The 24,585-nt window shown below is 36.1% G+C and overlaps 1 protein-coding gene across 1 annotated transcript in view; it reads left to right on the top strand.

Moving 5' to 3' along the window:
• Nucleotides 1–431: 431 nt before the first annotated feature.
• LOC145660784 (hatching enzyme 1.2-like) overlaps nucleotides 432–24,585 on the top strand; it is a 36,462-nt gene continuing 12,308 nt past the window's right edge. Inside the window, exons 1-3 of the mRNA XM_081726192.1 lie at nucleotides 432–534; nucleotides 4,516–4,677; nucleotides 17,939–18,232. Of these exons, the coding sequence (XP_081582318.1) occupies nucleotides 432–534; nucleotides 4,516–4,677; nucleotides 17,939–18,232 (559 nt within the window). The remainder of the gene's footprint in view (nucleotides 535–4,515; nucleotides 4,678–17,938; nucleotides 18,233–24,585) is intronic.

Raw genomic sequence — 24,585 nt, 5'->3', positions numbered from 1 at the left:
CAATATTAATAGACTTATTATTAAATATGGTTCATTTTGCCAAAACTTGAACCCAACATCAATCATACGAATCACAAAATGTTTTATTATTATTATTATTATTATTAAACCTATTTAAGTTCTATCTACCTTAAAACAATTCTTTTATCTTAGTGTTTCTGACCTAGAGATCAAATACACGCAAAGGGTTATTTTATTTTCCTTTCAAATAAAGGTTATCCGTTAAGATATTTGAAAATCGGAGCTGTTATGTAAACCTTTGGCATTATTAGCTACTGTAAGAGTTATCAACAGAAATGTTTTTAGAGATAACGTAATTATATGATACTTTCAAATTGTTTGGGAAAATACTTTCACTCTAAGTCCATAAATCCTGTATGGTATATATATATGCATTATACAGGACGCTGTATTCCATAATTTGCTTAGAAATGTTGCACCAAGAGCTATATCTCATGTATCTTGTACGAATGAGTTTATTTACCTCATTCATCATCATTGGAAATGCACTTCCTCTAAGGAAAAATAACATTGGTAAGTTCAGTTTAGTTTAGTTCAGTTCAGTTAGTTTACAAATCCTAAAATCAGGTTGTTGTGTACATCGTGGTTTATGGAGTATGGTAACTTTTCTGTGTGGTAAAATAAGGTATTGTAAGGTATGCAAATGTTCTAAGCAAGTACGGTAACTTTTCTCTTAGCTATAAGAACCCGCATCGCGATAGCTCAGTGATAGAATGTTCATCTTTGGTGCATGGGATGTCTGGTTCGATTCCAGTTCGCACCAAGTGAGGTTCGTGATGGACAAACACCGTGTGCGTAGGTTTTCCTTCACGCTTCCTCCCACTTTGTTAACGTCGCAGCTTCATTCATTATCTTCATTATGCCTCAATTAACCTTAATTCTAACCAGATACACTGCACACGATGAAACCTTACTACGGAATCTCATTATTTCGTTTCTATTCTTTAAGACAGTTTTCCCTTGCATACAGGTTATAATGGTTGATGGATTAATGTTGCTTTGCTTACTTTCACTCTTTGCAAAATACAGGGTGACATAGAATAACGGGAATTTTTGAAATGTGTATTGGCAGTCGCGAGCAGGTGGCAGCACTGGTGGACACTGACTTTGAGCAAGTAAATACTGTCATTTTAGTAACAATGGCTCAGTGGAACGGGCAACAGCGTGGTTATTGCGCTGCCAAAATGCCTTGAGAAGTGGCAAAAATGCGAACTAAAGCTCTCACCCTCACACACCCACGCGTTGAGCCAATAAGGGTTCAGCTGTGGCTAAGCGAGAGAAAGGGAGTGGAATTCCGTCAGCCGATAACAGCGCTTGTAACAGAAGACTAGGGAACAAGTAAATGTGGTATATCTTTAGCCATAAAAATATCTTATAAAAACATTGATAAGTTGGAAGCTGTGCAGAGGGAGTTCTGACGTTTTTTTACAACTTAGGACGTCATGGTGCTGTTCCATCATAACACGCGATAAAAAGTTGGGTTAATAACTTTGAAGAGACTGGATCTGCCCTAAAGAAGAAACCAACAGGACGACCAAGAGGTGCTCGTACTCCGAAGAACATTAATGTTGTACGCGAGTCTGTCTTATGGAGCTGATTTCAAGAATGCTTTCGTTCAGGAGGACGGCATTTAAAGGACGTTATTTTAAAAAAATGATAAATTCCATAAATATTTCTTAAATGGCAAATTTTAAGGTTTCTATGACTATGAATAAAATGTTTTTCTTCCATCACTCTTGTTTTTATAGGATTGTTTTTAAAAGAATCCCATTATTTTGTGTTGCCCTTAGTTTCACCGTAATTACTGCTTTCTCTTATTTCTGGGATATTCAAAGTATTATCTCCCTTAGATCCGTTCCCTATAGTTCATAGCAGCTAAACGTTTGGTAATCTCTATTTCTTTACATGCTCAATCAAACGCATGAGCGCCACTACGTGGGTGCTCCGAGGCTCCGGCACCCATACAAATAATCTTGTGGGTGCGCCGCCCCCACAAGATTTCTAGTTTGAACCCGGATATGAACCCGTTTCTCTTGCGTTTGTCAGCCGTGTTACCAACTGAGCTAGGGCAGCCCCAACTTATTACCTGCATATTGTGCTTTATCACAGTACAGCCCTTTATGATAATGTTCATAAAAAAATTTTAATTAAAAATAAATCAATGAAATATCGAGACTCCTGAAAAGATATAGGGTAACACGTCCCGCCATTGACGTGCACCTGCATAACTTTTGGAAAGTCGACGTCCGTTGATCAGACGCTGTATGTAGGCATGATTTGCGCGACAATTATATAGAATTTTAGTTCTCAGTTTCCTCTCTCACACTAGTCCTTTCCAGCACTGGTGCCCATGCTTCTGGGAGGGATTAACGACCATTCGCCCACCTGGATCCGCCTATGTGAGTATTGAGAGTACTCACGGGAGTGTGCGAATTAACTTATGGTTCATGGGAAATGTAAACTGTGCGTCGCTCCTGTACATTAGTGGCATCTCTTACCAACCAAACAAAACTTGATCACTCCATCTTTCAAACTGTAGCCTCTTTGAAATCTGAAGGAGACTTTTAGAGACGTCCTGTGTAATGGAACTAAATATCGAATAACATTCCAATATACTAAAAAAAATATATATTTCCTAGTTCACAAGTGACGTTTCATTAAAAAATAAGCTTTTAGGCATACATATTCGCATTTACACACGAAAACAATGCTTATGATAAAGTAAATCATATGTAAATTAATATTGTATAAGAAGTATTGATATCTAGTGTAATATACAGGGTGGTTCAAAAGTAGGTATAAATGTCCCGTACTGACCGGCTAATGGCATTTTATATAATTTATTTACTGTTGTCCATACAAGTAGTGACTTAGTTTCTTTATTATTTATTCTTATCCTCTTTTCACCCATACTTCAAGCTTGAAACAGAACTAATTATCTTAATAAATTAATATATCGATGCAGGACTGTACACCTAATTTTGGTCCACTCTGTATAATGTATAGTAATATAGTGTAAAAAGTTTTTTTTTTTTTAATGTCCATTTTCAAATTAAGATGTTCTCAAAGTAGTGATATGTTCAGTAGCAAAGCAATGCATATGTTCTCATATCCATGTACAGAATTCAGATTTAATGTTATATTATTTTTTATCTCCATGTTTATTATTACTTTAGCAATCAGTGGCGAAATTCAGTAAAGTCAGATCGGAAAAAAACATTTTGTCATAAAATCTAAGGGAGAAAATTTAAAGTATGTGCTAACTCTTGGAGATAGCTCTAATGTTGAAATCTTATTCATTTTTAACTGATGTGACTTCCTCCCATTAGTTGTCATTTATAGACGGCCTCAGGGTGTATGCAATGGGTGCAGTTGCACCCACATTAAGGTGGATCACTAGGTGTTCTCGCCCTTGGTGCTATGCTAAACAGTGCTTAAATAGTACGGCGTTGCCAGGTAGTGCCGAGTGTTTACTGGTACCAGATAATAAGGGAAGTAATCATGGAATTCTGCTTGGATACTTACGGGAGAAATCAGATTTCGACCCTTACCACAATTTACAGGTAAGTTCCACTTCTCGAACTTCAACGCTAGAATCCAAGAATTAAACGTACAAATTTGGCAACAACGCATTATGGTGTTCTGTGCAAGTTTCTTTTTAAAATTAATTTCCTTAAATGTAAATTAATATTTAAATAAAATGTGAAACATAACACGAAAAACGGTTAAGCAATATATCTATTTCGTAATAAGATCGTTACTTTAAAGTACTTTATACATTCAAATAAACATTTCATAAAATTGAGTACTTCTAGTAAGATCTAACAGCAAGTGCCATCTTGTGTGCTCATTGTAAACGAATTACATATTTTCTTTTATTTGTTACCTTTTTCGATATCAGAAGACACAACCAAGTGAATCAGTGTCTTGTGTTGTAGCTGAAACATAACTTTATCTTATAGTACAATATTTATAACATGTAATCTTTGATTGCGTAGTAGTTAAGGAAATTAGCTAAAGTATGTACTGACTTCAAGGTGGTGATCCACCTTAACTCTGGTCTTCATTTTTCCTACAACAATTCATCAGTTTTGAATCTTTTATTTTCTGTTTGGCTCATGTTGCTTCCTATTGAAAAGTCTATGATCATAAATTTTGAAGATGTCATTGAAGAATTTAAGGCCATGGTTCCATTCAACAGAAGAATGTCGTTATAAAATCTCTCGTACTTGTTGTACTTAAGTAGTTTACATTGTGAAATACATACTCTTACACACTTAGATTTTCTTAGATATTTTCTTGAACACATCCAAAGTTTACAGGTACGTGTGTGTATCCTTATGTACAGTTTCTTTAAATATGTGCATAATCTTATTTTTGTTTCACTCTGTCTAATACGTCCCCAACCTGCACTTACGTTACCAAACTTCCACTGCCGCTACTAATCAGTATTAAATATAAAATAATTTAAGACAAGTAATTTTATTTTTACAGAAAATTCTTCAGAATTTCTTACCAGTACTACTTTGGATGACGAGTCAGTACCGGTATGTCAAACAGTGGATGTTGACCAACGCATGTACAGAGTGGGTCAGATTGAAGAGCGTTTCCGTTGGGAAGATGGCGTGGTTCCTTATGAATTTGACGGAACGCATTGTAAGTGCATAATTCGTATTTTATATTATATTAACCAAGTTTCAAGTGGAAACGAAACAAGAGAAGTTTTGAAAGAATGTGGTACTACCTATTAAGAGTGAAATAGACATTAAGAAAGATGACTGTATTATTTTGTCAGTCAGGTAAATTAGTAGTGCGCGCTTCACGTTTGTACCGTTCGACCATTATTGACAGTGACCGCTAATTCATGGAATACAATGTGGTCAGATTCGGTATCGCGCCTATCACTAAGGAATAATCACCGAAATCTCGAAACCGCTAATAAATTTGGAAGTTGTATACCTCCGTAGTTAAAGTTGCCAGTGACAAAGATGGTATATCAACATTTATATAGTTTCTACTATCTATTACAAATTAATAGACTGAAATAGTGATGTCGCCATTTCCTTTCCGTGACCATGGTGATCACCATGTTTTTTTTCTCTCTCTCTCTCTCTCTCTCTCTCTCTCTCTCTATCTATCTATACAAACGCGTGAAGCGAATGCTGTATTTTAAAGTCTAGAACAAATAAGGACAACTCCTGTAAATTTATTTGTAATTATAAAATGTTTTACGACCGATAAAGTTGGTGAGAAAGGCTACAGATTTAGAATATAGAAATTACGAATAAAATCAAGAAAATTCATAAAGAAAGGGTAATATCTAAGGAACTTATTTCTAAAAGCGCTACATCTTTAAGTGATAAGGAATTAATGTAAACATCATTATTGTGTAATACACGTTAAGAAGCAATTATACACAATATAAACTCTCTAACGTGCAGATTGGCAAACTGTCGGCACAACGAAAACTAAAAATATACAATTAAAATAAAACTTTTAGAACGAGGGTGAGTTCGCCACTAGTCGACCGCCATCCAATAGTCGACCATTTTTGCTTACTATTGTCTATATAAAATATATCTCATGGTCTTTTGGAGCGAAAAATTATTCATGATAAAGCTTGCATCATATACTACCAATGACATTCATTGTTTAACTCTCCCTTGTTTAGCTGGTCGTCTTCGACCAATAAATATCGACGTATCTGTAGAATTACGACTGAAGTGCGCACTTTACGACAGCGTGTAATGGGAATCTTGTGTTCCTGTTGTTTTTCATTTTTCTGAGGATATAGATACTACGTGAGGTAAGAAATGTTTTAGTTACATAACTAAGTTAGTCTAGAAGCTGTACCAGCATAATTTGTCAATAACTGGAAAGTATTAAATGAAAAAATACGCGTTAAAATGTGGTCGAAATTTGGCATTTTTCCTTTCCCATACAAACCAATTGTCGACCAAGGGTGGTCGATTATTGGATTATTTGAGAGTGCTCTAAATTGCTTCAAATTATTTCTTGTATGGTATTAAGGCCTCTTTTTCAACATGCATGTATAAAATTTTCAATTTCGTGACATATTCTAAAAATCGACCGCCTGTTCTTCATGTTGGTCGACTATTGGAATATTTCTTGCGAGCTGTCGACCACACTGTTTGATACAGAGTTTTGCGTTTTGCTAACTAGAATTTGTTGAGTAACATTAGTTGAAAGTTTCTTTTTTCGACAATCTATTTCAATGTGGAACCAATTTCTTTTTTTCTTTCTCAAGAACAAGAAGCCCTCCTAGCTGACCTAATGGCTAGCACACGTGCCAAGATCTTAAGACTTACCTCACCAGTACGAACAATCTTTTCATTCTAGAAGATCGACGTAGAATTTTTAACTCGTATGAATCTTCTTTTCAATTGTGCCCATCATTTATTTATTTATTTATTTATCGTTATTACCTATTACAGAGCTATTGCTCCCTTTACAATAGGTATTACAGATACTTTTCTTATAAAATTACACAGTAAAACTAATAAAAACGGACATTACAAAAAGAAAAGAATAAACAAAGTAAACAAGAATAAATAAATAAGAAAAGAATAAACATCATCCGGGAAAATTTTGGGATCAAAGGGCGGGAAGAATATTTATGAGGTTCAAGATAAAGAAAAGTTAACGCTTACTTTTCTAGGGAGGTTTAGTGCTTCGAGGGAAACGGTTGCTCCAACTATTGTTTATCCATACAAGTCGCGAGTACTCAGAGATATTGGGCCTTATGCAGAGTCGTTATGACGTGTGATTAGTGCAATACTAAAGCGTTCGACTAACATGTGTTATCTGCAGTAGTCAGGCCTTTAGTATGACTAATCATACGTCAAAACGACTCTGCATGAGGCACATTGTGTTCAATATTCCCTCGTCGATTGTGGTAGAACGATCTGAATCTGGCTGGATGATTAGCGAGACATTCTTTGAGTGGGTCGCCAATGGTTTCAACAAATGGTTATTAGATTACGATGTACCCAAACCTGTAATACTTTTCATCGACGATCACAAAACTTACTTAACTTATGAAGTAAACACATTTTCTGACAACAACGAGATCATATTGTATGCCCTATACCCTCATGCAACGCATATCTTGCAACCATGCGATGTATCCGTCTTCAAGGCGTTAAAAGCAAATTGGAAATTCGTTGTTCGCAAGCTATCTATCGGAACATAATTGATCTTCCATTACAAGAGTTCAGTTTGCACCACTTATTGCAGAGGTCCTAGTAACAGCAGCTACACCGTCAACAATAATGTATTTCGCAAAAGTGGATTGTATCATTTCAATCCTGACGCCGTTGAGTACACAAAATGCATCAAGAGTGTATGCAAAAACAGAGTACTTCCACTCGGCTAAACGTTAGTGAAGAAGATTTTCATACTGCAAGAAAAGTTATTACTGTGTACAAGGATGAACTTCAAAAGGCTGAGGTTAACTTCAGCGCAGGCCTTGAAGTTTTGAAACTTCCAGCAGAAAAGCCGATGGACGAAACACTACAAACTAATGATAAAAATGCCAGCTTATCAGTAGATGACCAAGTTGTAGTTGGTGAAATCCCTGTATTTGATTATAACAATGAATACTTGCCTCAATCTACTATTACTGTTAGTCAGGATTTACTAAATGACCTTCTTCAGTCATTGACTGCTGAAGCCAATCCCAGTGTAACAGTGAATATAGCACCTATTCTACCAACGAAACCTGAGGAATCAGACACCATTGCAGTACAGAAGAAAGAGGAAATCAGTATTGTGCCAAATCAGTTGTATGTCTGCTTCAACAACAGAATCAGAGAGACCTTTAATTATTCTGAGAAAGGGAGCTTCTATTCCAGAATTTGTGCCATCAAATGAGAAGAAACGTAACACATCAACTCCACTGAATGAACTGAACCTATGAAGGATATTCAGCAATATACTTATTCTCCCAAAGAACATCCTACAGAAGCTCTGGCTTATATACCAGAAGCATAGCAAGAAACAAAGGACATTGAAGGCGATGTTGTTGCTGGACCAAGTGAATCAAGTCAGAAGAATATCACAACACCTAAAATTATCAGACCAATAAATATATAACGGCAACTTTTAAAAAGCATTTGTTCTGGCCCAAGAGTTCAGTCAAAAAACCTAAGAGGAAAGTAGAGAAGATACCGTTTGCAATTAGCTCAGAATAATATCACCGAGTACAGACTGCAAAACAATAAAAACAGAAGAAACTAGAGGAGGAAAAGAAACGCAACAGAGATTAAAGAACGGCAAGAAAGAGCAACAAGACGGAAAACCCTCAGAAAAGATCGAAGAAGAACAGTAGAACAACTGCTGTTGTAGAACATCACAATAAAAATGATGTAATTTACTATGACGATAGAGCCATATGCAGAGGATGTGGAGTGATAATTAACCATTTTGCTTTGGATAGTGAGGAAAAACTAGTGGGTTGCGATGAATGTGATAAATGTTTCCATTTTCGATGTAGCGCTGGCTAAGATCTCGCAGATAAGCTGTTCGTGTGTGCAGAGTATAGTATATAAATTATTTGAACAAACAATGAGGAACTTACTGTTATTACATGAAAAGATAACTCAATGTGTTCAAGTAACTCAGAAGAGAAACCTTATCATATATGAGAAGATAACTCGGTGTACTCAAGTAACACAGGAGAGAAACCTAAGACGGGAGAGAAATCTATTTCACACGGGGGAAACGTGATCACGTAGGATTCTTTTTTTTTAAATAGTGACTCCCCTAGTAGTGGAGATAACTTGCAAAGCGCTTGCTGTAAGCTTGAATTACAAGTCGGTCAAGCTTACATCTAGCTTGATTGGAAAACGTGCAAGCATGTCGCAAGCTGGGTTCCAGTAACGAAGTTACATGGGGGCAACCTTGCATTCAGTGTTCAATGCAAGCTTGACCCAAGCGTTTTACAAATCAAGTCTATAGCCAATGGACGGCCAGTGAGCTATGACGCTCTGCGAAGGGTCTAAAGCATCGCTTGCAAGTACGACAAAAGGCAGATTGTATGAAAGTATGCGTTTGAAGTGCAAGCGTAGAAAGCCAAAAGCCAAGCACGCGCCAAATGGCCGAAAGCTTTCTTGCTACTAGGGTCATACTTTCTTTAGAATTTGTAAAGCTATAATAAGGGATAAGATAACGTGTGCATATAACGCAGGAGGGAAATGTTGTTTCACGTGGAAGAACCATTTAATATTCAAATCCATTATTCTAAATAAAGTTGCTATGTATGAAACCCTGATAGCCTAATCCTTTAATTTATAACCACTAAGGAGAAAAAGTTTAAGAAAATTAGATAAAATCTGTATCATCGTTTTGTCAAGTTCAAATCTCACGAATAATACAATTCCCAAACATCATCTAACGCAATCAATTACTTCTAAGCGATAGAAACGATAGAAATTGCGCGCGGTCGACTAATAGCATGAATGCGGTCGACTACTGAATGATGATGGTCGACAAGTGGAAATTTTGATAAGTTTTCGTAAAACGTATTTTTATGTCATTGAAAAATTTTAAAAGTGAGCAGTTAACACACGATATGGTACAAAAGAACCCAAATGAAGCAAAAACAATTCACTTTTGTCAAATATTATGAAATCATCACGTTTTATGAGTGTTCAGAAGTAAGATTTTTTTTTTCAGCGGTCGACTATTGGCGAACTCACCCGATGTTAATTCTATTATGACATTTACTTTCCTTATGTTCACTCTTGATAATGGAAGTCCACAATATGAATGTCTTCAATACTACAAAAGAAAGGGAAAAAAGGAAAGCCTTTGGAAATTTTCAATCCGGAACATCAGTGGATATAGGTCAGATTTTTTCTTATATTACCTACCAACTTTTTTTTTAAAAAAAAAAAAAAGCATTTACAAACAGTACAATAAGAAAATATCTCATTATGAATGGTTCAATGTATATTCTAAACAACTGTTAAACATTAATTCTGTTCACGTATGCAATGTTGTGATACTTATATTAATGAATCAAAAATTTTCCAGAATTATTTAAGGTTAATATCTGATTATGAACAAAGATTAGTATATTTTTCTTTTTCTATGTTTTTTTATTTTTAGTTTCATTGATTAGAAATATTTAAAAAGAAACATAAATGTTTCATTCATTCTAATGTTTGCAATTCCGAAATATTTCATCAATATTTTCACTTTGCATTTAGGTCCTTTAGGTATTTAGACTACTTGTTTAGTAACGTGGGTTCCTGTCACCACGGCATGGCGCGTCCTCAGGTTGCGGATCGAGGAGAAGGCCTCTAGATATAGAGGTTAGCTGCGAATATACTGAATAAGCAGTCGCGGACAGACGACTAGGAGTGGTCCTCCAGCTTGGGGGTTTGGGTAAGGCTAACACCCTCATCCTGTAAAAAAAGGTACTTGTTCAGAAACATTCACAAAAGCCTCGGACAAGGACTGATAACTTGGCACGACATCAGCAAAAGAAAATGGACATGAGATTTGGAACATGGAATATTAGAAGTCTTTATAGGGCAGGCGCGTTAAAATCTGTAACTAGTGAGTTAGAGAAATACAGGATGGACTTAGTAGGAGTTCAGGAAGTTAGGTGGGAAGGAAATGGATCTGAGAATTCCGGAAATTTTACGTTCTTTTACGGGGAAGGAAATAAAAATCACCAGTTAGGAACAGGGTTTTTCGTTCACAAACGAATATTACCAGCAATTAAACGGGTTGAATTTGTTACTGACAGACTTTCTTTTATTACTCTTAAGGGACGGTGGTGTGATATTATTGTTTTAAATGTACATGCTCCAACTGAAGATAAGGGTGACGATATAAAAGATAGTTTTTACGAAGAAGTTGAACGGATATTTGACCAACTCCCGCGATACCATATGAAGATTCTATTAGGGGATTTCAATGCGAAGGTAGGACGAGAGGATATTTTCAAACCGATTATAGGGAACAAAAGTTTGCATAAGGAAAGTAATGACAACGGTGTTAGACTCGTGAACTTTGCAACATCCAAAAACCTAATCGTGAAGAGTACAAAATTCCCACATCGCGACGTTCATAAATACACTTGGACATCACCAGACGGAAAAACACATAATCAAATTGATCACGTTTTAGTAGATAGAAGAAGACAATCTAGCATAATTGACGTCCGGTCGTTTAGAGGGGCTGATTGTGACACTGATCACTACCTGGTAGCAGCGATAATACGGGAGAGATTATCGTTGAATAAATGTAATCCTCAATGTCCGAAAACGGAGAGATTTAATTTAAAGAAATTAGAAGAGAGCAAGGTAAGAGAGGAATACCAGATTGAAGTTTCGAATAGATTCTCGGTTTTAGAAGACTCGGAGTGCACTAGTGTTGAGGATACTTGGATTGAAATTAGAGATAGCATTAAAAGTTCAGCAATAGAAAAATTGGGACACGCGGAAATACGTAGGAACAAACCATGGTTCGACCAAGAATGCATTAAACTAGTAGAGAAGAGAAAACAGGCAAAATTACGGTGGCTACAAAATCCGAATGAAACAACTACACAAAATTTCGCAGATATCAGGCGGGAAACTTCCAAAACTTTTAGAACAAAGAAACGGGATTTTTTGAAAGCTAAAATTAAGGAACTTGAAGATAATAGTAAAAATAAAAATATCCGGGACATGTATAAGGGGATCAGCGAATTTAAGAAAGGCTATCAACCTCGTGCTTATATATTAAAGAAATCTGACGGAACAGTTCTCACTGATACGGATAGCCTCTTAAATAGATGGAAAGATTTCTTTGACGATTTGCTGAACACGCAGCCAAAAACTAATGTGCGTGGAGAAAAGGAGATACACACCGCAGAACCGTATATTCCAGAACCCAATCGAATAGAAGTGGAAGCCGCTATAAAGAAATTAAAGAAACACAAATCTCCGGGTGTAGATGAAATTCCGGCTGAGTTAATTTTAGCTGGAGGCGAAAAATTGTGGAACAAGATACACAAACTCATTCTCCTTATCTGGAACAAGGAAGAATTGCCACAAGAGTGGAAAGAGTCAATCATTGTTCCAATTCACAAGAAAGGCGACAAAACTGACTGTAATAATTATCGAGGCATTTCTCTTCTGTCAACATCCTATAAAATCCTTTCAAATATTCTGTTAGCAAGATTGACCCCATACGCAGATGAAATTATTGGAGATTATCAGTGCGGATTTAGACGAAATCGATCAACTATCGACCAAATATTTACCATTCGCCAAATACTCGAAAAGAAGTGGGAATACAATACCCCGGTACATCAACTATTTATTGATTTTAGAAAGGCTTACGACTCGGTTAGGAGAGAAACATTATACAACGTTCTTACAGAGCTTGGAATACCGAGAAAGCTAATTAGATTAATTAAGATATGTTTAAGTGAATCCCAAAGTAAAGTCCGGGTAGGAAAATTTTTTTCCACGAGCTTCCACGTCGAAAATGGCCTGAAACAGGGAGATGCGTTGTCGCCATTATTATTTAACTTTGTGCTGGAATACGCCATAAGGAAAATCAAAGATAGCAACCAGGGCCTAGAGTTGAATGGCATTCACCAGGTTATGGCATATGCTGATGATGTAAATTTAATAGGGGATGATAGGAGAACAGTAGAAATAAATGCAGAGATCTTATTAAACGCTTGCAGGGACATGGGTTTACAAGTAAATGCAGAGAAAACTAAATACATGGAAGTGCGTCGGGACCGTAATACGGCAAATTGTGGATGCGTTAAAATATTAAATAATACTTTTGATAAAGTGGATACTTTCAAATATTTAGGATCAATATTAACAGACGAAAATCATATTCACGAAGAAATTAAATGTCGACTAAAAGCAGGGAATTCGTGTTACTATTCGGTTCAAAATCTCTTGTCGTCGCGAATTCTGTCGAGGAATTTGAAGCTTAAAATATATAAAACGATAATCATGCCTGTTGTTCTGTATGGTTGCGAAACATGGTCGCTTACTCTGAGGGAAGAACATAGACTGAAAGTATTTGAGAACAGGATCCTGAGAAGAATATTCGGACCCAAGAGGAACGAGAATGGGGAATGGCGGAAGCTTCATAACGAGGAACTACATAGTTTATACGGTTTACCCAACATTGTTAGGGTCGTCAAGTCTAGGAGGCTTAGGTGGGCAGGTCATGTAGCTAGAATGGAAGAAAGTAGAAACGCTTTCAAAGTCTTGACTGGTAGACCCATAGGAAAACGACCATTAGGAAGACCTAGGCGCAGATGGGAGGATAATATTAAGATGGATCTCGCAGAGATAGGAATACAAAGTAGAAACTGGATCCAATTAGCTAAGGATAGAAGTCAGTGGAGAGCTTTTGTGAACGCGGCACTGAACCTCCGGGTTCCATAGGCCATAGAGTTAGTTAGTTAGTTAGTTAGTTAGACTACTTGTTTAGTAAATAAAATGGCGATCACCATGGCAACGAAAAGAAAGTGACGTCACACTATTTCAGTCTATAAAGACTACTTACTAGGACCTACCACCTAGAACAATGAACTTCCAAAAGGTAAGTGTGTGTGTTCAGTTCCGGCGCTAGGTGATTTGCCGCCCCATGCAATGGTATCATTTGCAGCCCCCTTTCTCCAGATCTTTCTCAAATTTTAGGGAGCAAAGAAGGGGAGAAAAACAGCAATCGCACTCAGAAAGTTCTAAACACTACAAATAGGCTGTAATCTCGTTGTGTCTGTTTTTTTTTCCCCTTTAAATAATTATCAATTATGCTAGTGAAAGATAAAGCAAACACACCTGCAGAGGGAAGATTGTACCCTTTTTATAGAATTCTATATTGGGTTTTAATTTCAATATATCAGTTTGCAATTCCAGTGTAACTGGCTTTTTAATCTTTATTTCCTGATTCTCTTTCTACATCTGTTAATTAAAAAAAGACTTGTTTCCATCTTGAATGATAAGGAACTTGTTTGTGACAAAGACAAGACTAGTTTTCATATCAAAACTGTGATAACTAACTAAATGGAACAGGTGTTCGCTACTGTTTGAGAATTGAGTTCTTGTATTTAACAACAATCTAGCAATTCATCCTGTGATTTGTTTGACCATTTTCTTTGCCACTGCCCATGTGACCTTAAACTATTGCCACCTATACATGATTTATGAATGTAGTATTCAACTAGAAGGTCTGATTAGTAAATTTAACTACCACCATCATGAAGTCTGTTTCCAACGAGAAATATTTATTTTAAATAATATAGTTATGACAAATTTTGCAACTCCGTGCAAATTCACTTATTGAACTTATCGTAGAGCCATCCCTGTGTGCGTTAGAATTACGAGATGAGTTCAAGTTCTAAAGTCTTCTATTTTCACAATCGAGCTACGATAGAAGAGAAGGAGGTATGGTGATCGCGAAAAGATCGAATTCAAAATTTCAACGGATGGCCCTACATACCAGGACACTTACTTTTGAATATCTCTCCTTCCATTCGTCCCATATAAGCACATTTACTCACCTAAAGGCTTTACCGTTTAACGTATCCTCATCAAATTTTAAACTTAACACTTTGGGCGCCACCATATCTGTTGACTTGAGCACCACTGGCAACAGTTCAGTACAGTAACATTTTTGTTTTTGCCTTTATTGTAAGCGTATAGATGTATTATTTTCTGTCTGTATGTTTTTTTGTATACGTGGCGTTGATATTAAATTTTGACTTCTACGTCATATGTAGGTAATTGCATACACCAGTATAAAACAAACGCGACAAAATGCAATTTATTATTTATGTATGGCTACGTGTAAAGGCTTTTATAAGTGACTCTACAGAGCTTTCTTGAATTTTCCTCCTGCCTTCCCCCAAAATAAGAGTACTTTACTGAAAGGTGAAATTAAAAAGATGAGAATTTTTCAAAAATGCCCCTAACGATTTTGTTTTCATTTTATATATCAATATCCCATTAACAACCACATAATGTGGTATAAGATTTTTCTGGTAAAATGGTACACAAGGAATAATTTATTCTAGGAAAATGAAAATGAAATGAAATCTCTGAGTTTTACGACCCACGGTTATGCCGGGTAGGCTAACGGAGATGGTGATGATGAGAAATGAATGAAGAAGGTGGGAGAAAACGGGAGAACCCGAGAAAACCCACGCACACGGTGCTTGTCAACCACAAAGCTCACTTGGCGCGAGCTGCGATCGAACCAACGACCCCATGTTCCGGAGATGCTCTACCACTCAGCCCCTGTGGCCCCAGTTTATTCTAGGAGGGGAGCACGGTGGCAAAGTGGTAGAGTCCTTAACTATGGTTGCAGGGATTCCCTGATTCGATTCCCGGCAAAGTAAGCTTGTCGTGGACAATATCATGCTCGTGTTTTCTCCTGGGTTCTCCCATTTCCTCCACATTCACATTAAATTAATTCTTTCATCATCATCATTCACTTGTCTGAATCTCTGTCTACCTTAGCCTAAATGACATTTTTATTCTTAGAGTAAGGTCTTTCCGAACGATTTTGTCAACAAAATCAGGCAATGTTGTCCATATTTCATAAATAAACACTTCACTAATAATCAGACAATATGGCATAACTCATTTGTCCTGAAGAAGTCTACGGTGGGTAATTTATTGTTGGGGTAAGTTTTTCCAGGCAATTTTCTTTTAAAAAAACATGTGGAATACTTCACTTGTCCTGAAGAAGTCTACGAGGGGTAATTCATTGTTGGGGTAAGTTTTTCCAGACGGTTTTCTAAAAAAAAAACTGTAGAATAACTCATTTGTCTTAAAAAAGTCTACGAGGGGTAATTTATTGCTGGGGTAAATTTTTCCAGACGGTTTTCTCAAAAATATATGGAATAATTCATTTGTCCTGAAAAATCTACAAGGGGTAGTTTACTCTGGAGTAAGTTTTTTTTTCGTTTCTTAAAAAGACGACAAATTATTTTGTTCAGGAATTCAATTCTGTGTTTGTTTATGCTTCATTACTTACCATAACGAAGTTATAACTTCTTTTATTTGTTTTCTCTTTTTTTTTCATAAAGTCACGTACCAAACATTTTTCCCGATTAAAGGAGTGTTCGATGTGTTGTCCATTCCGTTGAATTGTGAGTCTCATTCTTTTTTTCCCATTCATTCAAAACCTTGCTCAAAGTTCTTTCAAGTATGCTTACACAAGAGTTTGTTATGCGTTTCTTTAGGTGTTTAATATCCCGGATTTTCACTGAATATACAAGGAACTTGATATCCTCAGAGATTAAAGTCTAAGGGAGTGAGGTCAGGGAAGCCTGCCTACCGACTCCATAACACCATGTCTGCCAGTCCAGGAGTTGGAAAACTGCATGTTATACTTTTTTTTTTTTTTTTTTTTTTTTTTGGTGAGTGCTGCATCATATACTTTAGCCGCAAAGTTCTCTTATAATGTTAGGCTTTACAAGTTAGGCCTAACAACATATAAATTTTTCCACATATGTCACATTCCACTAAACCAATCATTACCAAAATGTAAATATGAATGTTTACTTTAATATAATCTATAATTCCAATGAAAAGTTGATCTAAACAAAAACATATTTATAAAATATATAACCATGAACAAACACTCAATACATCATAGCAAAAACTATATAATTTTAATCTAAACAATCCACATAATACAGTCTCATTTTTATCTTCTTTAAAACATTTTCACTTCGACATGTGTGTACTTATTCCAGCACTTTTCCCCCAACACTGCACATCTAAATATTCATGAAAACCATTTCCATAATTCCATAATCGTTTTGGTAGAAGACATGAAATGTCTCGTCTTCAGATAAGACAGATGGCAAGATATCTTAGTCCAACAGTGCTTTGTTACTGTTAAAGTATCATTGATAAACAAAGGACCCACAGCAAGGGTTCCATACACACACCATACAACACCATTACTTTTCCAAGAATACTAACAGATGTTTCACACTAATGGAGATTGGTGTCCGACCAGTAGAGAACATTCTGTTTTTCTTTTCATCTCACCAACAACGTAAAAGTTGGCCTCATCTGTGAATAAGATGTCGTAGGCGAAACGGGAATTTTGGTGCATTTGCTCTGTTGCGAATTCCCCATTCCGATTCTAATAGGTTCTGATGCACTTGTAGCTTATAGGGGTGTCACTTATCCAGGGACAAAACATACACATAATGAATGTGCGACTAACACCACTTTCCTGGGACAAACAACGAGGGCTTCGATTCGGACTCTTGCAAATGCTGCCGACACTACTATTGACGTTTTTCATCGGTTCCCGTGCATGGTCTGCCTGATTTTGGTTTGTTGGCTACGGACCTTATTTCCTTGATTTTCTTAATCAACTACGCTATTGTTGTATGGCTAATGGGTGCCCTATACAATTGTTAAAATAATCAACTACAACCCTTGTGCTTCTCTCTCCTGACATCAAAATGATCTCAATGCGTTCTGCCTGTGCTATAGCCATGTTATCTTGGTCACCTAAAATGATACCAAGAAAAAGAAAAGTCATAACTTCATTATGGTAGGTGATGGAACAAAAACAAATAGGACATTAATTTTGCTAAGAAAATTTCAGATGAGATTAAGGAATCATAACATAATAGAAAACAAAAGTGAATTCAGAATGACGGACAGAATTCAAGATGTTGGACATCAACATCAAATGTTCTAAAAGTGTGCAATGTTACTTTTGCAATTATCTTGTCTTTTATTTGGGTGTTTCCACACTTTTGGACCACTCTGTATTGCGGAATTTGATTTTAGTAAGATGTTATCATTGAATCTGAAGTAATCCACTTAAGTTGGTTGAAATAAATTATAGCAGCAAAAGTAATTAATTATTTATATTTCGTATTTTTAACTAGCCCCTGAAGAAGTAAACACCATTAAGAAAAGTTTGGACAAGTTTCATGAAGTAACCTGCTTGAAAATTATTCCAAGAACCAATCAGTCCGATTTTGTTATAATAACAAAGAACGGAGAATGTGAATCTGTGATTGGAAGAATAGGAGGACCACAGCATCTTAATTTAAGCGAAAACTGTGTACGAACATTTACTGTGCAACATGAAATGATGCATGCTCTGGGATTGTTCCATGAACACACCAGGCCAGATAGAGATGATTTTGTCGACATCATGTGGAATAACGTAGAGCCAGGTAAGTGTATAAACATTTCCCTTCTCTGTCGTCTGAATTGTAATGGACTCATTCTAACTTCTTGATCCTCGAATCAAGTAGAACAAATTATTATCGTGTTACCAGGTTGTTGGCAGGTACGTCTAAGGACATAGTAATTTAACTGAACTTACGAGGAGTGTTCAAAAAATAAGGTTACAAAGCCTGGAATGAAACGTGTATGTATTATTTCAAACAGCCATATAGCCAACAAATAGTACATACATTAATGATTCATACATTAGATGTTACGGATACATTCAGTTATTATTCCATGTCGGTTGAGGTACTTGTCGCATGATGGGATAAGTTTGAAGATTAGCTCCTGGTAGAAATCCTGTCCTTGCGTGTTCAAGCCACGTTGTCACGAAGTGTCTCATCTCTGCAGCAATCATGTCAAAGGAACGACAAGTACACTGCATTTCCGAGTGGTTACGGTTGGTGAAAGGTTTATTAAATTGTTTCAAATTATAAGGAATCAGTTTCAACTGATAGACAATTTATTATTACAAATACATAATTCAACAAACAGCATATAAATATATAACAACTAACAAACCGATTTCTTTGTGAAATTGCTCCGCAATCACAGTTCACTGTCGGAAGGCGAAAATTAACATTTATATAACAACTCATAAAAAATAAATTCAATAATCTTGATTAAATTTAGAGGCTACGTTTAGATTCAAAATATTACTCAGAAATATATTACCAAATCTAATACTACAAATTACATGCACTTTAACTCTAATAGGAATCAGGGCCATTCCCAAGTGGGCGACCAATACTCACCGAATAGTTATCCAAAAAAATACAAATAAAAAAAGGTTATAATTTAGAAATTAGTGAATATTAATCACTCACTGACAATGCTCTCGGTTCCTTATACAAACCCTAATACACTCGATATCTTTACATCTTCACGACACAATTTCGAAACAATTTCACTGAATAACCATATTAGATATAACTGGGCAAATTACCTTGCATCACTACAAGGTTCGATAGGTCAAAATATCCCACGTAAGTTCGTAGATGGCAGCACTATAACCTATAGCAGCAATGTTCATCAATGTTTCCATCTCTAATCGGAATCACAATTTCTGTCTACTTTTTATTATTATTATTATTATGCTTCACCTCCTCGTCTGTACCGAAGCGATGGTCTTGTGGGTGTTCTTTCAAATGCGAAAAGAGGTGAAAGTCGCTTCGAGCGAGGTCCAGGCTCTAGGAAGGAAAGGTGGTCGGTGATATCCCAGTGAAACTACTTGTATTTCAACAGCAGCGTCGTGGTATTCTGGGTTGTATGCGAGCGCGCGTTGTCGTGAAGGAAGATAAGGCCCTCAGTGACAAGTGCAGGGCCATTTCCTCCTGATTACTTCCCTACCAGCTGCCGGTGTATTTCAGCCGCGGTCATATGTTTCGCCCACAGAAATCGAATAACTGAGCGGACTTCTTTGCGAAACCAGTTTTCCAAACTAGTCGCCATTTGTGTTTACTTACAAGCGCCGTGGGTGGCGAGTGGCTGAAACTGCACAGTTCCCAACTCCGTGTTTAAAATTACCGTACATGCCTAATTCCTCTATAACATATGAAACCCCAGAAATATCGGCCTTGTAAAAGTAGTTTGTGATCCTTCTTTGTAATCAGGGATTTATTTGTAGGCAGGAAAGCCTGGGAATTTCCGCCCTTCTAAGTTTTGTCTTCTTTGTCTCTAAGTTCAGTCTTCCCAGGTAAAATACGCCTTTCATAACCTATATAATATGTTATAAAGTACAATAATTCAACTTCACGTTTTAGTAGCAATCCTTTATAAATATTTCCCCGTTCTACAAAATCCACAAATAAATCACTGTTTGTAATGCATTACTGAATCATGCAAATTAACTCAAAGAAGTATGGAAACCAATTATAACTTGTATAAAATTTTACATATTATAACAAATTATAGAAAGAGAAAGTATAAAGTATTGCAGATAATTCATGAAGTCCTTTGCTAGTTTTAATATATTGCCATAGGGCTCTCAATCTCAGTAACAAGTTTTATTATTATTATTATTATTATTATTATTATTATTATTATTATTATTATTATTATTATTATTATTACTGTAATTGGGGTTTCAGTTGGTGTCCCTGTCGTTATACATAATGAATCACACCTATATTCAGTTTCAAACCATGTTCTTTATTTTTATTTAAAACCTCTTGTTACAGGTGGGGAGTGCTCATACGAAAAGACAAAACAGAACGTCCACAAAAAGAGAAACTAGTTACTAGTGAAGGTGTTACTTATGTAATTATATAACTGGAATATCCGTTCTTAGCACGGGGAAAATATTTGAATCCCTTGCGCACGTTAGAATACACAATGAAAGCGTAATGATAAAAACATAAGAGTGTCTTTTGGTATACATTTTGAACACTTTAAGATACGTTCTTCCGTCGAAGTAATATAGTAAAAGAGCAGCTTCAAGTACCTACTTACTTTGTTTCAAACTGGTCAGCCGTTTGCCCGTGATTTGGGTTCACAATCAACAGACACCATTCGAACTTTCATCGCGGAGTATAACGTTAGCATACGCGCCTTTGGCGTAGTAGACCCGGGGTCGTTTTGAGGTTGGAGCTCAACTGATTTGGATCCCACATTAAGTTGTAAGTCTATGTTTCATACGAGGCGCGCTCGGAAATTAACATCCGCTTGGTCACCGTGCGTGAAGTAGTGGGGACAACGCAACGCTACCATCTTTATACAGACGTGCACGGTGGATCGGTCTACATCCAGCTGTGGTAGGGTAAAGGTTGTCTCATACTAGTTCCGCTTTTGTAATGTCTCAAAATGTGTGCTGCAATAAAAAAAATCCCGTCAAGTGTAAGGTACGAACTGTTATACGTTTTCTTACGGCAAAATAATATTCGGCAGCAACTATTCATGGGTTCGTTTATTTAAAAGTGGACGAATAAATATTCATGACAAAGGGGGGAGTGGCAGGTCAGCAGTGGTCACTGATGAAGTCGTTTAGAAAATTGATGGAAAGTTCGTGAAAATCGAAGTTTCACAATCTCGGAGCTTTCCGATGAATTTCCATAAATTTCCAGGACTGTTATATGACGTAGTGACACAAAGGTTAGGCTACAGGAAGTACTGTGCGCGATAGGTTCCCAAGGTTGTGGATGCGGTTACAGGCTGGCTCAAGGCGTAGGCGGGAGATTTTTATGCTGATGTAAGTTCTAAACTAGTGCAGACATATAATAAGTGCTTGAATGCCTATGGAAACTATGTTGAAAAATAGAGCAAAGAAGTAGTTTTGAGACGTATATAATACATTCTTTTTATTTACTATGGTGTTTCTCTTTTAATCAATCGGAGGTTACTTTTCGACCAACCTTCATATATCTTCACTGGTGAAAGGAATGTTAAGTGGTTCGGACTCCACGCTAATCAGTAGGTCCACGTCTCATATAGCCTCGCTGTTGAAAGGAGCGCTAAATTAAAATCAACTCAACTCAACTCTAACTCAACCAAACAGTCACCATGAATTTCAATATGGAGGAAAATACCCCCCCCCCCCCTTCTTCTCCTCTTACAACCGGAATTTTGGAAAGTGCTGGGAAAAGTGGCCTTTATTTGTAATAAGAAATGTATATACCTAGTTTCAGTTTCCTTACTTGAGAACCCCGAGAGAAACTCTATTTGCGGCATAAATTTTGAACTTCCTTACCCCCCTTAGGATACGCACTTTAATCAAAATGTCATGACAGCAACTATGCTAGAGATAGGTACAATAACTATATTTAAAAATCTATTTCAAATTATTTACCCGTTCTCCGGTGAGGCATAGAATGTGGAGAAAAATATAGAAATTTCCCTATTTCCCTCCTTCAGTGCCGCACTCACGGCGGGTCCATTGGGTCCCGACCCTCCCACTCAAAACTTCGTAATTTGATATACATTTGTTTACTTTCTTAATAAAACGATAGCATTTTAGCAGATAAATATTTGATATAGACGAAAGATTTTACCTTACTCATCATCTGTGCTATTTCTTTTCTGATAGAAAAGGTGTCAGTACTTAAAAATTACTTGTCGTTTTTTATTCGGCTGTAGAATAACACATGAACATAGTTCGGTACTATGAACATAGTTTCTTGCATTATTGGAGCCCCGCAAACCTTTGACCCCTCCCAACAAAAATGTATGGATGTGCGTCTGCTCTGTTTCCTGCTATTAATTTTACTTATTAAAACACTACTTCCCAAAACTAAGCTACTTTTTACTTACGGGCACAGGTACACTCATGTCCAAAATTATTGTCGCACTGTCGAACTATGAGAATATAATTTGATAATGATTTTGCAGGGATCTTTTAGTGCTGATACTATGTGTAGCTATAATCTAGAAATGTATATTTGTGCTAAATTTCATAGGAAAAGAATTATAAACACGAAATTAGAAAGAGTAAAACAAAATGTTGCTAAATGGACAATAAAGGTTTATTTTCGTTTTATTGTTCTTATTTACTGCTCTTTTGACATAATATTTGCGACATACATGTCGTTACCAATTATACACATACTAACACTATAAAAAATACCTGGCGAATTCGTTATCAAATTATATTCCTACAACAACATATTTATAGTCATGCGACAACAATTTTGGACATGAGTGTATATGCACACAACTTCAAATTACTTTATAAAATATATATTATCTTCATGGTACGAAATATTATTCTTTGCTTTTCTTATAGTATGCACAGTTGTATTCTCCAACACAAATACCGTCGACTCATGCAAAACTTCACAGACTCTTTACTACGTATTACACTTATCACAGACTATTTACTATATTAACACATTCTTCACAAAGTATTCACTATATTATCACATTCTTCACATACTATTCACTATTACACCTCCCACATTACAGCGTATTTTTTTGAAAACACTAAGATAAGTGTCTGTTTATTTTCAGTAAGATTTTTAAATATCAAGTTTCATTTGCCTAACTTGAAGGGCTTGTGAGATACTTTAAATCTTAGGCATAAATTTTGAAACATCTCTCTCTCTCTCTCTCCTCATTAAGGTTGGTGTAAACGGACGTTTTGCCGGTAGATGTCACTACAGTCTTCGTATCTCTTTCATGTATGTTTTATCTTTCACGAAAATTCACGATTTCTCTTACAAATTTCAACCTACATACTTCTAATTTTTAGAGAAGGAAATTCATAATCTATCGAAGACAACAATGCGTGCCGATTTTTTAAAGAATTTTCTTTATTGTTGAAACAGTTTCATTTTTAAAGGTTTTGATATCCATTTCAACAATCAAGCCATTCCATTAGGTTATGAAGTTCCTTCCCTAAAAATTAGAAGTCTGTAGGTTGAAATTTGTAAAAGAAGTCGTGAATTTTCGTGAACGATAAAAAATACATGAAAGAGATACGAAGACTGTAATGACACCTATCGGCAAAACTTGTCCCTTTAAACCAACCAGATACGAATTTTAATAAAAATGACATGACAAAAATCAAGTACAATTTAGGTACTAAGTACGAGTGTTCAAAAATTCGTTTCAAACAGTTCAGCCATTCTCCTGTGATGGTAAGACAGACAAAGTCTATTTCGTTTACATCCTATCGGTATATAGATATAGGTAATAGAAGTTCCTGTTCTTTGCATGGATCGAACAAGATTTAATGAATACTACGTTTATACACTACATATGCGTGACTGTTTGTGGCACACTTCTTGAATTATAGAAAAAAAAAAAACTTGTGCCAGGTTGAGCAATTGAAGATACTGGAGCCGCGCAAGTTCAACACATTTTTATTTGTCTTTTAGAATGGTAATTAGACAAGACAAGACTTCATAGTCTCGGTCTCGCCTCGATTCTTAAATAGCTGTATCGTCTGATTGATAAATAGTGAAATTCTCTCTTCACTACGTGGATATAAATACTATGCCTATAAATTACCAGCCATCTTTGATCACCTTTCTCCCTATTTTAAAACATGTCATATATTTAAACAATTTCTTCGTTTTTTTTGTTTTTTTTTTTTTTTCAAATTTCTCAACATTTTAAGCGCATAGCTCCCAACCATCATTTTACCTACCTTAAAACAACCCATACAAGTTTACAGAAATTCCGCCAATTTTCTAAATGTCCCGCCATTTGGACAAGTAATCTCCAAAAGCAAATCAGAGCAGTTTCCCGTAATTTTAATCCAATCAGAGCGATTTGCCTATACGGGGAGCATACTATAAAAATATTTAGAATTTCCACCAAACATTGGTACATCTTTCTACTTATTCTTTTATTCAGTAAGTAA

Source organism: Thermobia domestica, chromosome 9 (assembly GCF_964235325.1).
Source record: "Thermobia domestica chromosome 9, izTheDome1.hap1.1, whole genome shotgun sequence".
In the NCBI taxonomy this organism is placed as follows: domain Eukaryota; kingdom Metazoa; phylum Arthropoda; class Insecta; order Zygentoma; family Lepismatidae; genus Thermobia; species Thermobia domestica.
This window is presented reverse-complemented; position numbering and strand designations above follow the sequence as displayed.